This window comes from Rattus norvegicus, chromosome 7, assembly GCF_036323735.1.
Source record: "Rattus norvegicus strain BN/NHsdMcwi chromosome 7, GRCr8, whole genome shotgun sequence".
NCBI classification, from domain to species: domain Eukaryota; kingdom Metazoa; phylum Chordata; class Mammalia; order Rodentia; family Muridae; genus Rattus; species Rattus norvegicus.
Window position 1 is genome coordinate 69,579,709 of NC_086025.1, and position 13,998 is coordinate 69,593,706.

General features: G+C 46.7%; 1 protein-coding gene across 5 annotated transcripts in view; it reads right to left on the reverse strand.

The window, feature by feature from the left end:
* The window catches only part of Snx31 (sorting nexin 31), a 101,068-nt gene that overhangs the window by 18,761 nt on the left and 68,309 nt on the right, over positions 1 to 13,998 (reverse strand). For 4 of the 5 annotated variants that reach the window (XM_063264614.1, XM_063264613.1, XM_063264612.1 and 1 more), the window contains 4 exons: positions 12,487 to 12,556; positions 9,063 to 9,155; positions 6,878 to 7,081; positions 1,589 to 1,702 (listed from right to left, as the gene is read on the reverse strand). In XM_063264614.1, the coding sequence (XP_063120684.1) occupies positions 1,589 to 1,702; positions 6,878 to 7,081; positions 9,063 to 9,155; positions 12,487 to 12,556 (481 nt within the window). Of the gene's footprint in view, positions 1 to 1,588; positions 1,703 to 6,877; positions 7,082 to 9,062; positions 9,156 to 12,486; positions 12,650 to 13,998 lie in introns of all 5 variants that reach the window. The other variant, XM_063264615.1, reaches the window with a different exon arrangement.

Sequence of the window (13,998 nt, forward strand, 5' to 3'; positions counted from 1 at the left end):
AGCAGCAGCAGCAACAGCAGCAGTATTTTGGTTTTTCAAGACATGGTTTCTCTATGTAACTCTAGCTATCCTGGAACTCATTCTGTAGACCAGGCTGGCCTTGAACTCAGAGATCCATGCCTCTGCCTCCTGTTGTGGTAAAAATAAAAAACCTACCTTAGCAGTCCTGTACCCTGGCGGTCATGCTCTCTCGCTAGTTCTGGCTCTGGCAGGCCATTGGAACTAGTGCTAATTCATCTCTGGTTAGCATCTCTCCTGGCAGCTCTCTGCTAGCCATGAACTCTCTGGTTCCAGCTAGCCAGTAAAATCAAGACTCAACAAACTGTAACCCAACAATCAGATTTACATGTCGAATTCTCAATGCACAATATATCCACACAATAAACTTATAACCAATTGATAAGGATATAAGCCACTCACCTTGCTAAGATAAATTTGCCTACAGATGTCCATCCCAGCTACCTGGACAATTGAAGACCACCTGGATCATCCTTCTCCATCTCCATCTTGATTCTCCGGCTCCTCCTTCTCCTCTCTCTCTCTCTCTCTCTCTCTCTCTCTCTCTCTCTCTCTCTCTCTCTCTCTCTCTCCTAGACTTTTTCCCTGCTTACCTTCCTTCTCATCCAATGATAGGCTTCGCCTTATCCTGGACCTGCCTTGCTGTATAATGACATCATCCTATAGCCTCCCAAGTGCTTCTTTATTATTTTTTAATTAAAATTTTTTCACCTGTAGTTTTGACTCCAACTTGAAGTAGCTGAGTTGGGGTCTTGTCAGTTTCTTTTCCTTTGGGGGCTTCTCTTCAGTTTAGTCAGACACTTATGATCCGGATGTTCTCTGCTAAGAGATTCTGGTTTTGTTTGGGGTCTAAGTGTCTGGCTCCAGGCAATGACTTATGTCTGCTCTAACCCCCGCCATAGATTCTGTTCTCTGGCAGCTACTTGATTCCTTGACTCCTTTGAGCAGGGAGTGAGACAAAGGCAAAGTCTCCTGGGAGGAGTTTATTTATCAGCTAAGGGGCAAAGGCTTATCTTCTTGAGTAAAGCCAAGGGAAAGGTGGAGATGTCAACTACCCACTCTCAGTCTTGCTAAGCTCTGTATCTAAGCACAGGATCAGAAAAAAGTCCCACCCCTCCGCTTGCTTTCCTTTATTTCTGTTTGGCCTTAGACAAAAGTAGGTGGTAACTAGCAGAAAGCAGATCATTGGAGGCGTGACGTTCAAGGGAGCATTAGGACCCACCCCTTCCCTCTGTCTGCTTCCTACACTGTGACCCAAGACGGTTTGAGCTACCACATGTTTCCACTATGTTTTGCCTTGCCACAAGTCATGGAACCCAAGTGAATGCAGTCTGAAGCCACTGGACTCGAGAGCCACAATATACCTCCTTTGAGATGATTTTTTTCACATCTCAAAGCTGGCTGTTGCATTAACTAAATTCTTTGAAATTATGACCATGGTGACCAGGAAAATAAAAGCAAAGTATTTCAGTCCAGTGCCAGTAAAGAACTGTCCTCCCACAAGCTGGGCGCAGTACTGTGTCCTTTTTCCCATCAGCCCACAAAGTTGTACTCTATCCTGAGAACTCACCTGTTTGCTGTAAATAACAAACCACTGCTGGTGACTATCTTCACTGTACTGAAATCTCAGCTCTAGGTTCTGGTTGAGAGTTCGCTGGGGCCCATCAGTATCCAGCAGAGTTCCCTACAGAGGAGAAGAAACCATGACCATCCATGCCTTCAGAACCAGTGCTCGCTCGTGACATCAACGCAGCAACAATTCTCCAAAGGTTGCTGGTCTCCCCAGGAGCCATGGCAGTGATTCAGCACAGTACACTACCGGAAATGATATTAGGGGACAGGTACAGGTCTGGGAGGGGTAGGAGCATAAAGAAAGGCTTCCTGGAAGGAGGGGCATGAGCAGGAGGAGAAGCTGTCCAGTTGGCTTTGTTGTTGTTGTTTTTTAAGAGAGGAAGGTGAGGGGTAATTCCTGGTAGAAGAAAGAAAAAGGTCAACCCCCTGAGGGATGAGGGTGGCTGGTGGGTGACTGGTGGTTTGGGGACACTGTGAAGGACCTAGTGTGTCTGTGGCTTGGGCTCTAAGCAAGGTGGCAGTAAGGAGGAGACTTAGAGAGTCAGGAGAGAGATTCTGAAGGCTGTGGCATTTGTATACAGCATCTATCCTTGTTTCTCCTAGTAAAGAAGACTCAAGTTCCCTTAGGAAAGCCACCCTTTCCACCGTAGCTAACTATGTAGAACCCTCGGAGAAAAACATGAGGGGAAAACACAGGGGAAAGGGTAGGCCACCTTGACAAACACTCTGTGCCTTCGTTTGACTCCAGAATTGAGATGTCCTAACAGAAGGTCTCCACAGAGTTCCTGTTGCCTGGAAATGAAAGCTCTTTTGCTCCTGACTTTAAGCTTCTGCTTCCTTGTTCCTTTGGACATGCAAGTAATCAACACTCATCCTTCCAGAGTCCTCTGGCTTACTAAAATTGGATGTGTAGGCTTCTAGTGCTCACTAACAAAGAGCCTGATTCTCATGGATTTATAAATAAAACCAAGAATTGCAGACTTCATCCTGAGGACGGTGGACACCCCTTAGGAGATTTGGGGAAGCTAGATGACAATGCAGTTTGATTTATACAGGAATATTAGTCTTGCGGCATCTATGTGAAGAACAAACTAGCAATAGTTGTTTTCAGATGCTCTACCAGATAATGCTGCAGAGAAAGGGAATAAAGGAGTGAGGCTTCAGTTACTCTGTGCCAGAGGAGTTTCTGTACATAGCCCAGGGTGGGGGAACCCAAAGGAAGACGCCCTGCTGAGGTGAGAGGAAAGGCAAAGTGTGAAGGTGAGTTTAGAGTTTGTGGGCGGAACATCCTGAGGGCACTTGTGAAGTGTTTGGCTGAGCTGTGATCTGTGAACATGTGGTGTGAAACTCTGACACTAGTCCTGAATCTCCAAGATGCACAGAGAAAAGGGAGAGGAGAAGGAGGAGGAAGAGGAGGAGGAGGAGGAGGAAGAAGAAGAAGAGGAAGAGGAGGAGGAGACTGAAATAAAGAAAGCTATGAGGTACCACTGCACATCTGTTAGGATGGCTACAGTTCTTAAAGTCTGCTTATGACCAAGTGCTGGCAAGGCTGAGGAGGCAAGCAGGGCCTTCAGCACACCTAACTGAGACATAAACTCCTACAACTGCTTTGCCAAGTAGACTGCCAACTACTCCAGAGGTTAAGCGCAGACTCACCATCTGACCTAGTAATTCTGCTCCTAGACACACCCAAGACAACTGGAAACAGCTCCCAGAGTTAGTGCGCAGATGTTCACATCAGCATGGCCCGTTACCACCAACAGACAGAAATAACCCAAATGCCCATCTAGAGATAAGGGGTCAAATGTGTCTAACCATAGAGTGGAGCATGCAGCAGTAAAGAGCAACGAACGAACGATGCCTGCTATGGGAAGGATGACCTTAGACCTTAGAGTGCTAAGTAAAAATCTAGTCAAAGGGTGTTGCTTTTCATAAAAAGATAGGAGAGAGCAGAGATGTTTGGTGGAGGGGCAGTATGGTGTCGGGGAAGAGGTTGCTTCTGCGAGCCTATGCTGAGGCATCCCTTCACCTCTTGAGGTACCAGACACACAATGGTATAGTATAGTGTCTTAGTCAGGGTTTCTATTCCTGCACAAACATCATGACCAAGAAGCAAGTTGGGGAGGAAAGGGTTTATTCAGCTTACACTTCCACATTGCTGTTCATCACCAAAGGAAGTCAGGACTGGAACTCAAGCAGGGCAGGAAGCAGGAGCTGATGCGGAGGCCATGGAGGGATGTTACTTACTGGCTTGCTTCCCCTGGCTTGCTCAGCTTGCTTTCTTATAGAACCCAAGACTACTAGCCCAGGGACAGCACCACCCACAACAGGCTGGTCCTCCCGCCTTGATCACTAGTTGAGAAAATGCCTTATAGCTGTGTCTCATGGAGGCATTTCCTAACTAAGGCTCCTTTTTCTGTGATAACTCTAGCTTGTGTCAAGTTGGCACACAAAACCAGCCAGTATATATAGAATGGAGTTTTATTCAGAGCATGGGAGGTGAGTTGAGAGGGTAGTAGAGACAGAGAAAGGAAAAGAGAGAGAGAGAGAGAGAGAGAGAGAGAGAGAGAGAGAGAGAGGGAGGGAGAGAGATAGAGAGAGAGAGAGAGAGAGAGAGAGAGAGAGAGAGAGAGAGGAGGCTGGCCATGAGCTCATAGAGAGGGGAGACAGGAATGGGGATAAAGGGTAAGGAGCAGGCGCAAGAGCAAAAGGACAAGAGAGAGAGAGGAGGGGACAAGCAGCCCCTTCTATAGTGAGTCAGGCACACTTGACTGTTGCCAGGTAACTGTGGGCAGAGCCTAGACTAAATGCCAACAAAGGGCCATATTGTATTACCATGTATTGCTTTTAATAGGAAATTTCTAGAACAGGCAAAGACTATCCGTAGAGATAGAAAGTATGAATCAGTTGCTAAAGGCTGGTGGACACTGGGTATGGGATGGACATGGCTTGTTTGTAAAGTGATAAAAGTTGATGAAGTTGATGGTGGCAGCGGCTGCATGACTGAGAATTCCTAAATACTCCACAGGAATGGAGACTTGAGCTCTGACAAAGCCAGCATTGATATCAACCACAGTCATAGCTAAAACCCCAAAACAAGCTGTCTGCGGGAGAGGGATAGAAAACTCCAGTCTATCACACCAGAGATTGCCACTCAGAAAGAAACATGGTTAATATATACAGAGCCATGACTGAGTTTTCAAAGAATTACACTGTGATAGAGAAGAGAGAGATAAGAAACACCACGGATAGATCTCCACCCAACAGAAAACAGTCCTGTCAGACACATTTGCAACTAGCCAAAGTCCATCAAATTTGGGGCCACAAAATAAATTTCTACAAGTTTGAAAGTAATAAAATCACATAATTTGTTTTCTTTGAACCTAAAGGGCCAAAAGGCTGGGGGCTGGATTAAGAGTTGGTCTCACCCATTGTATGGGGATGTGGAGACTCAGAGATGAGTGTTGGGGAAGGAGGGTTGTGCGGGATAGCAAGATAGCAGGTGGATCCATCAGCAATGAAGCACAAAAGAAGAGTGGAGAGAAAAGGCCAAGGAATTTCTGCACATGGTATGGCAGCTGGAGGGTGGAGTATCATCTGCCAAGTCCGCAAACACAGCAGGAAGAAGTGCAGATGAACTTAAGGACAAGGGACAGGTCTGCCGTGGGAAACGTGAGGCTACAATGTTCCTGAGACCCAGAGGGAAGTGGCCAGCAGTGGGAGGGGGGAGACGCTGGGTGGTGGAGAGATCTGAACAGCTGTCTGACTTTCCACCTTGGGACTTGCCAGGTCTCAGAAAGCCAATACAACGGGGAGGGAAGAGACAGAGCTTTGTGAAAAGGAAAAAATGGACCAGTGAGATGGTTCAGTGGAAAATGTGCTTGCTATGCAAGCCTGGTGGCCTGAGTCCCAACACTGGGACCCATGTAAAGGCATGAGAAAATGGACTTCACGATGTTGTCCCCTGACTTCCACATGTGAACTGTGACACACACAAAACCCCCACAACATCTCTATCTATCCATTTATCCATCCATTCAACTATCCTTCCATCCTTCCATCCAACCATCCAATCATCTGTCTGTTCGTCCATCCATCTGTCCATCTGTCCATCCATCCATCCATCCATCCATCCATCCATCCATCCATCCATCTGTTCAACCATCCATCCATCCATGTACCCAACTGCCCATCCTTTCATCCAACCATTCAATCATCCATCTATCTTTCCATCCATCCAACTGTCTGTCCATCCATCCAATCGTATGTACATATGTCTATGCATCCATCCATCTACCCAACCACCCATCCATCCACTCAACCATCCATTCAACCATCTATCCAGCCATCCTTCCAGCTCACATGCATGCACATAGTGCTTAACAATTTTTTTTTTTTTTGCTTCTTTTTTTCGGAGCTGGGGACCGAACCCAGGGCCTTGCGCTTCCTAGGCAAGCGCTCTACCACTGAGCTAAATCCCCAACCCCGCTTAACAATTTTTAAAGGAAGAAATGTTTGGCAGTGTCAAGGAGGGAGGGTGAGCATTAGGCCCAGGGCGTGCTGCTGTAGCTTTCATAATTTAGCAGCTTTTGTCCTCTACCAGTGATCTGTGCACACAAGACAAACACAGTTTGCTTATTGAGCACTTGACAGAATTCAACTAACAGATGTGACAATTCTCGGTACAGTAGCTGATACATCAAGAAATCTGATGCTAAAGATTTGTAGTATAAAGGAAGTAGTTCTATAAGGTCAAGCCAGGACTCCTTCAGAAGGACTTTACTAGGCAGTGACCCGTTTCTTGGTAACACTAAACACATAGTAGGTGCTCAATAAACATGTGGTCACCATTGTCATTGTCACCTCTATGCTATGATTCTAACTTCCAAGCCACAAGGATGCCTGTGAGAAGGTAAGAAGACTGCTGTGTCTCTCTTGCTCTGGGCTGGGAGTCTGTACTGACCACAGGCATGTCCTACCACCAGGTCGAGATGCCTATCCACCAAGGTACTGATTCTCCTGCAAGCCTGTCCGCCCAGCCCCAACTGTGACATCCAAAGTGACAGAATTTTCAGATCACAAGGGGAGACGTTATTTTATTTTTGATGTTCTTGGAAACAGTTTCTCTATGTAGCCCTGGCTGTTCTGGAGCTTGTCTGTAGACCAGGCTGGCTTTGAACTCAGAGATCTGTCTGCACTGCTTCCTGAGTGTTGGGATTAAAGGCTTGCCCCTCCACCTGCCACAGGAGGAGACTTTAAATGACAAAGCATGGCGCAAGATACTCACAAGGGAAGTGACCTGCCAACACCTCACTCTGCTCATCTGGAAAACAATGTCCTGGGTCTGACCATCCGGCAGGGTTATATGGCAGCTGATCTCATTATTGCCAAAGGAAAGCAGGACCCCACAGCCAGGTTCCGGGTGGTTGCAGGTACAGGGATCCAGCTGAATGTTCCCATAGTGCTGGACCTTCTGTGACAGCTCCAAAAACTGCTCCAAGGTGGGTGGGGGAGAAGGAAGCAAGAGACCAGTTTTCACAGGTTCAGAGCTCACAGTGGGGAGGGAGGCTGAGCTGTGCCTTGCTGATGGAACCCATAGGATGGGCTCACAGCAAAGCCCCTTGGTTCTAGAGTATTCAAACGAGGTCCCCAGTGTAGACAACAGCCCTAGGAGGGTCCCTGCTAGGCCATGCAGGAGCTCGTCTCCACACTGACTTCTGACCCTGCTCCTATTGAGTCCTTGGAGTCAAAACACTCAAGTAATGAATGGAGGAAGTGTCCAGTTGAGAAAACAAAAGAGTGGATGTGATTCTAACTCACAGTGATTTGCCTGCAGGTATCATGTGTGTCACATGTATCCTGTGTGTCCCTGGGGAGGTCAGAAGAGGACATCAGATCTCCTGGGGGAGCTATGAATGGTGGTGAACCAATGTGCAGGTGCTAAGGACCAAAGCCGGGTCCTCTACAAGAGCAGCAGATTCTCCTCACCACTGAGCCATCTTTCAGCACAACTCTTGTCTCCTTTTCATTTGCAATGAGGGCTGGGAACAGTTCAGAGGCAGCGCACTGGCCAGTGTGCATGAGACCTGAGCTCAATCCCCAGAACTGAAGGGAAAAAGCAGGAGGAAGGGAGAATTTTAAACATTCAATAACCTCTCAGCTGCTGTGCACTAGAGAAGTGAAGGGATTTAATTAAAGGCAACGCTACAATGCTGCTTGTTAGTGAGTTAATTTACTCGGACGGACACTCCTTGGCATTTGCTATTCATGTAGAGATACCAACGCCTAGAAACCAGAGCACAGAAATCTGCAAGGATTATCCACTTGAAAACTCCATTCTCTTGAGAACACTGTACCTGGGGCTGAGAGGTGGCTTGGCAGGTAAGAACACTTGCTGCTCTTGCAAGGAGGACAGGAGTTCAGTTTCCAGCACCCAGGTCAGGCAGCTGTGAAACTCCAGCTCCAAAAACATCTGATGTCTTTTTCTGGCCTCCATGGGCACCCCCCACTAATTACACACACACACACACACACACACACACACACACACACACACACACACACACACAGGGATAAAACAAATCGTTTATGTAAGACCAACTACCTTGAAAAGTCAACTCAGCACACATAGCCATGGATAGCATGTTTATGTATTTTCATTTAGAAAATTAAAAAAAAATATATAATTGAGGTTGGGCCATGAGGCTCAGTGTGAATGCTTGCCTACAAGTGTGAGGTCCTGAATGGGTTGGGGCTCAGTGTGAACGCTGGCCCACATGTGTGAGGTCCTGGATGTGGTCTCCGGCAATGGTTTTAGGAGTCTACTTTCTCTTCAGTGTCATACCTCTTTCACGGTAGCACAAAAGTGACTACTATAGACACAGATAAGTGCCTCTGTGTGCCAATAAAACTTTATTTGTAACAACAGTGGCTCATGAGCCATAGTGAGCTCATCTCTGGTAAACTGGTGCAAATTGCCTTGAGTCCTCTTCTGTTCAGTATCCTTGCATGTGTGCATAAGATGAGGTGGTGCCAGCTACCATGTCTGTTCCAAAACCGGAAGCTCACACAAGAAGAGGAAATATAAATTAGAGTCCTGGAACGTGGTTCAGCAAAAGCTGTTAGCAACTTGACTTCTAATAAAAGGAAACCGTCTGGCTAAACGATAACATAATCATAAGGGAGAATACTCTGCAGTTATGTAATAATGTGGAGGATCCATTCTAATTAACTTGGCCAAAGACTCCATATACATATACATACACACACACATATATTCACACGCACACACGCACACACAGACACAAGTGCATGCACACACACACGAGCACACGAGCACACACACACATGAGCACACATACATGCTCTCACTTTCAGTGTTTGGTGGGTTTGTGAACCATAGTAACAGCTCGATTCTAGGGTATGTATGGAGTTGACCTTAAGGGACCCTCTCGGTACCAAGCTTAACTCACCTTTGTTTGATTCTCTTGCTTCTGGAGCGCTTTTAATTCTTCCCTCTGAGCCTGTGTGGGTTTCATCCATTCTATTTCAACGTCCTGCACTGCCTTAAAATAGCATAATTATATAATTACCAACCTTGGTAGAAATAAATTGATCTATATAAAAGACGAAAAACCTAGATCCAAGAGGATCTACATAAGGATTTGACAAATTATAAAGATGGCTTTTTTTGTTGTTGTTGCTTAGTTCTGAGACAGGGTCTCAATATTGGGCACTCTTTACGTAGGTCAGTCTGGCCTCAAACTCGTGATCTTCTGGCCTCAGCCTCCCACACGTCTGGATTAACAGAAAGCATCACCACAGCTGGTTTAGAGTCAATCAAATTACTGAGGAGGAAACGAGTGTTCCACAGTTTGGGACTATTAGAACACTTATCATCCAGTCAACTTCCTAAGAGATTGAAGTATAAAACCTGTTGAAAGGCAGGGGTAGGGGTAGCTTAGCAGTTAAATCCATGTGCTGTCCTTTAGAAGACCAGAGGTCAGCTCCTAGCATTCATGGGAGATGGCCCACAGGCACCTGTGACATCAGCTGCAGGGGATCCCATGCCTCTGGCCATCACAGACACCTGCCCTTCCATGCACACACACACACACAGACACATACACACATGATTTTAAGAAATGAATCTTTTTAAAAGTAGAAAATTAAACATGAATAGGTTTCTCTTGAGGGAAAGACTATCTTTCTAAGGGATGATGGCAGAATATGAATGCAAAAAATAATCATATGTAATTATACGTAAGTGCAGCTTTCTGTATGCAGGAATGCTGTCCCATTTTATAGGAGGGTCCTAAACATTCCTGGAGTTTGATCTCTGTTGAAGAGAGATGCCGCGATCCTCCGTGGACACCGAAAGATGGCTGTTCAGTACTGATAATGTGTCAGGTGATATTCTTACACTTTCAACTCCAAGCCTACAGCTACCCTGTGAGGTCATGTAGTGTCTTAGTCAGGGTTTCTATTCCTGCACAAACATCATGACCAAGAAGCAAGTTGAGAGGAAAGGGTTTATTCAGCTTACAGTTTCACATTGCTGTTCATCACCAAAGGAAGTCAGGACAGGAACTCACACAGGGCAGGAAGCAGGAGCTGACTCAGGGGCCATGGAGGGATGTCACTTACTGGCTTGCTTCCCCTGGCTTGCTCAGCTTGCTCTCTTATAGAAAGCTGAAGAATCAGCTGTGATTAATGAGATACCAGAACTACTAAAGTGAAACCTTTGCATCACTGTGACGGTTGATGCTGGTCAGTTGGAGCTAAGAAATTAGTGGCCATTAAGAAGAGACCAGCGTCATTGAGGTGAAATCTTCTGGGAAGTGTTTTCTGAGAGCACAAAGAGGTTGTATTTCAGAGATAGCCAAGGTTGTACCTCGTGCTGTGGCTGGACTTGGTAATGTGTAAGAGTCACCCAGGTGGTACTGGTTTTGAAGGCATGAAGAGCAGCTGAGGCAGGGCACTGTGAGAGGCCATGGAAGGCCATGTGTGAAGGTGCAGCCTCAGTTGCAATTGATGGCCCAGGACTGAAGGGGTCATGCAAAGGAGTTGAGGCTTGGCACCATGAAGAGAGCCTGTGAGAGGCTATTGGTGAAGCCTAGTTGCAGCAGAAGACAGCAGTGTTTTGGAGATGCCAGTACCATGAGATGACCACCAAGAACAGCAGCAGCACTGGAGCACAGGCATCTGGAGCCTAGAAGACAAGGTGTGTGCTACAAAGAGCAGAGCTGGAGAAGCAACCCAAGCCCTGGGAGGAGCCCAGAAGATCGTGAGTGGATCCCAGACATTGGACAGTTAGAGTTTGATTTTGCTTTTTTGATTGTGACTATGCCCGAATATTTTTCCCTTTTAAAGGAAGAAAGTATTTTAGTGGAGCACAAGTTAGGAGACTTTGAGTTGTAAAAAGACTTTGAAATTTTAAAAGAGATTGGATATTTTAAAGGGATTGAAATTTTAATATGTAAAAATTTGTAAAGACTGTGGGACGTTTTAAAATTTAGATCTTGGATGAATAAGAAAGCAAGGGTTGAGGTTTAATAGTGATGTGCTTGTGTGTCAAGTTGACAAAGGGTCAATTGTACTGGCTGGTTTTGTGTGTCAACTTGACACAAGCTGGAGTTATCACAGAGAAAGGAGCCTCAGTTGAGGAAATGCCTCCAGGAGATCCAGTCGTAAGGCATTTTCTCAATTAGTTATTAAGTGGGAAGGAGCCAGCCCACTGTGGGTGGTGCCATCTCTGGGCTGGTGGTCTTGGATTCTATAAGAGAGCAAGCTAAGCAAGCCAGGGGAAGCAAGCCAGTAAGTAACATCCCTCCATGGCCTCTGCATCAGCTCCTGCTTCCTGACCTGCTTGAGTTCCAGTCCTGACTTCCTTTGGTGATGAACAGCAATGTGGAAATGTAAGCTGAATAAATCTTCCCCATCCCACCCCCCACAACTTGCTTCTTGGTCATGATGTTTGTGCAGGACTAGAAACCCTGACTAAAACACGCAGTATAAAATACCCTGAAATAGGAAACTTAGTTGGTGTATAATCAAATATTAGGTTATTCTAGCTTTAAAAGTTATCTAGGATAATTAACACCATGAGGAAAAGCCATATGCTATTCATACAGGAAAGCATGCTAAGTTAAACAAGTGTAGCAACAGACTCCAGTGAAAACAACTGCTCTCATATATTTCAGGCTGACGTGAACTGTTGAGTTCCTAATTCCCCAGCCTCTATCTCCCCAGTGCTAGGCTCACAGACATGCACTACCACCTGCCTTGTTGGTTTGCATATGCATGTGTGCCTATGTGTGTGTATGCACATCCTGTGTGTGCCTGGTGCCCATGGAGACCAAAAGAGGATGTCGAATCCCTGAAACTAAAGTTATAGTTGTGAGACACCGTGTGGGTGCTGGGAACAGCCTGGCCCCTCTGCAGCAGCAGCTGCCTTCTCTCCAGCTCAGCTCCAACCATCTTCAGAACATAATTGAGTGGTTTCACATACGTGTAACGTTGTACAACCATTACCACCATCTAAACCAAACCTTCCATAGTTCCCAACAAACACTCCAAACTGGAGTCACCATAGTGACTCGTGTCTTTAACTCACTTAGGAGACTGGGGCAGATGAATCAAGAATTCAAGGCTAGCCCAGGCTTCAGAGTGAGGCCCTATTCCAAACAATACAAACACAACAAAATAACAATGACATAAAAGAAAAACAAAAACAAAAACAAAACCCTGCATACCCGCTAAATAACATTCTTCTTCCACCCCATCCCAGTCCCTGAAAACTTTTCTAGATTGTCTCATGACTTGCCAATTATATATAGATTCTCAACTTCTAGAGAAACATATAGTTCCAACCCCAACAGCCAGTGCTGACCTCACCTGCATGTACAGCAAGTCCCCAGCTGCTCTGCAGTCCATCAACACGGAGTCCATTGCCGGGTCCAGGTACCTGCACGATTACATGATCCTATATGACATAGGCCTAAGGACACAGCCAGATGTTCTGGAAAGCAATGGCCTTCTGCTCTTGGAACTGGGTCTCCTTCTCTCATAAAACATACACACAGACACACAGACACAGAGAGAGAGAGAGAGAGAGAGAGAGAGAGAGAGAGAGAGAGAGAGAGGGAGAGGGAGAGGGAGAGGGAGAGGGAGAGGGAGAGAGAGAGGGAGAGAGAGAGAGAGAGAGAGAGAGAGAGAGAGAGAGAGAGAGCGCTTTAGGAAAATTATGTGTATTCTTGTTCCCCACTGCATAACACCTGCCCTGTCCACCTGCCCTGCACCTGCCCTGCACCTGCCTTGTCCACCTGCCCTGTCCACCTGCCCTGCACCTGTCCTGCACCTGCCCATACATATTCAGCACCCTGCACCTGGCCATGCCCTTCTGCCTCTAGAGCTGCTCAGGAAGCATCCCCAACCCAGGCTTCTGATCCTTCCTCCTGCTTCATTTTCTTCCTGGTGACTTTTCCTGAGCAGCCCTTCAGCTCTCTGGTTATGGGGACTGGATCAATTCTCCTGCTCATGTCTGAGGCACTTTGCGTCTCCCTTCTTTGTTCATTTCCCCTGTATCTCTTACCACCCCCACAGCAACTCTACATTTCAGCCATGTTTCCCTCCCCCTTCTCCTCCTCCCCTCTTTCCTACAAGGTCACACACTGCCTCAACACACTCCTTTCTCTGAAAGCCTGCTCTGCAGACACCTCTTCCCTGGGCCTTGCTCCCCAGCCTAGGCTAACACTCCTCTTCTGTGCTTCATCAGTGCCTTCAACTTATTCCAATTGCTGCTTTGATCAACTTGTTTTGACACCAGCTATGGAGGCTCCAGCCCTCAAGCATAAGAAGGGCATCCTTCTGGGTTCAGGGGAGTGACTTGCACACATTGGGGATCCGTGTCTATCTGTTGGATCAGAACCACCAAGATAACAGATTTGTTGTGTGCAAGCACAGTGGCGCTCTGAGAATGGACAGAAAGGGAGAGAGGAGATATAGGTGATGTTCAGCTGAGACGACAGAGGTGAGCAGCTACAGCACGCGGAACAGCGTGATCAAACCGGGAACTGGATCCGACCCAGGAAAGGACGGAAACAGGATCTGAAGGGCCCACTCAGTCTGGGGGAGAAAAGCAACCGAAACATTCCGACTAACCTTCTCCTCAGCTAATGTCCACACCTCAGAAGCCCCTGTGTGGCTGAGAATTACATCACGGTTGGACAGCCCTGAGACACCTTTAGAGGCGGGGCCCTGAGCTGACAAGGTCAACACCCCTCTCTCTGATCTAGAAGGAGCCATATAATCACTAGAGAGACACTCAGAAAGGTCCTGGATGTAGACAAATCCTTCAAACCCAGCCAGGCCCACCCTTTAGAATCATGCAGCTTGGAGCTGGCTTCT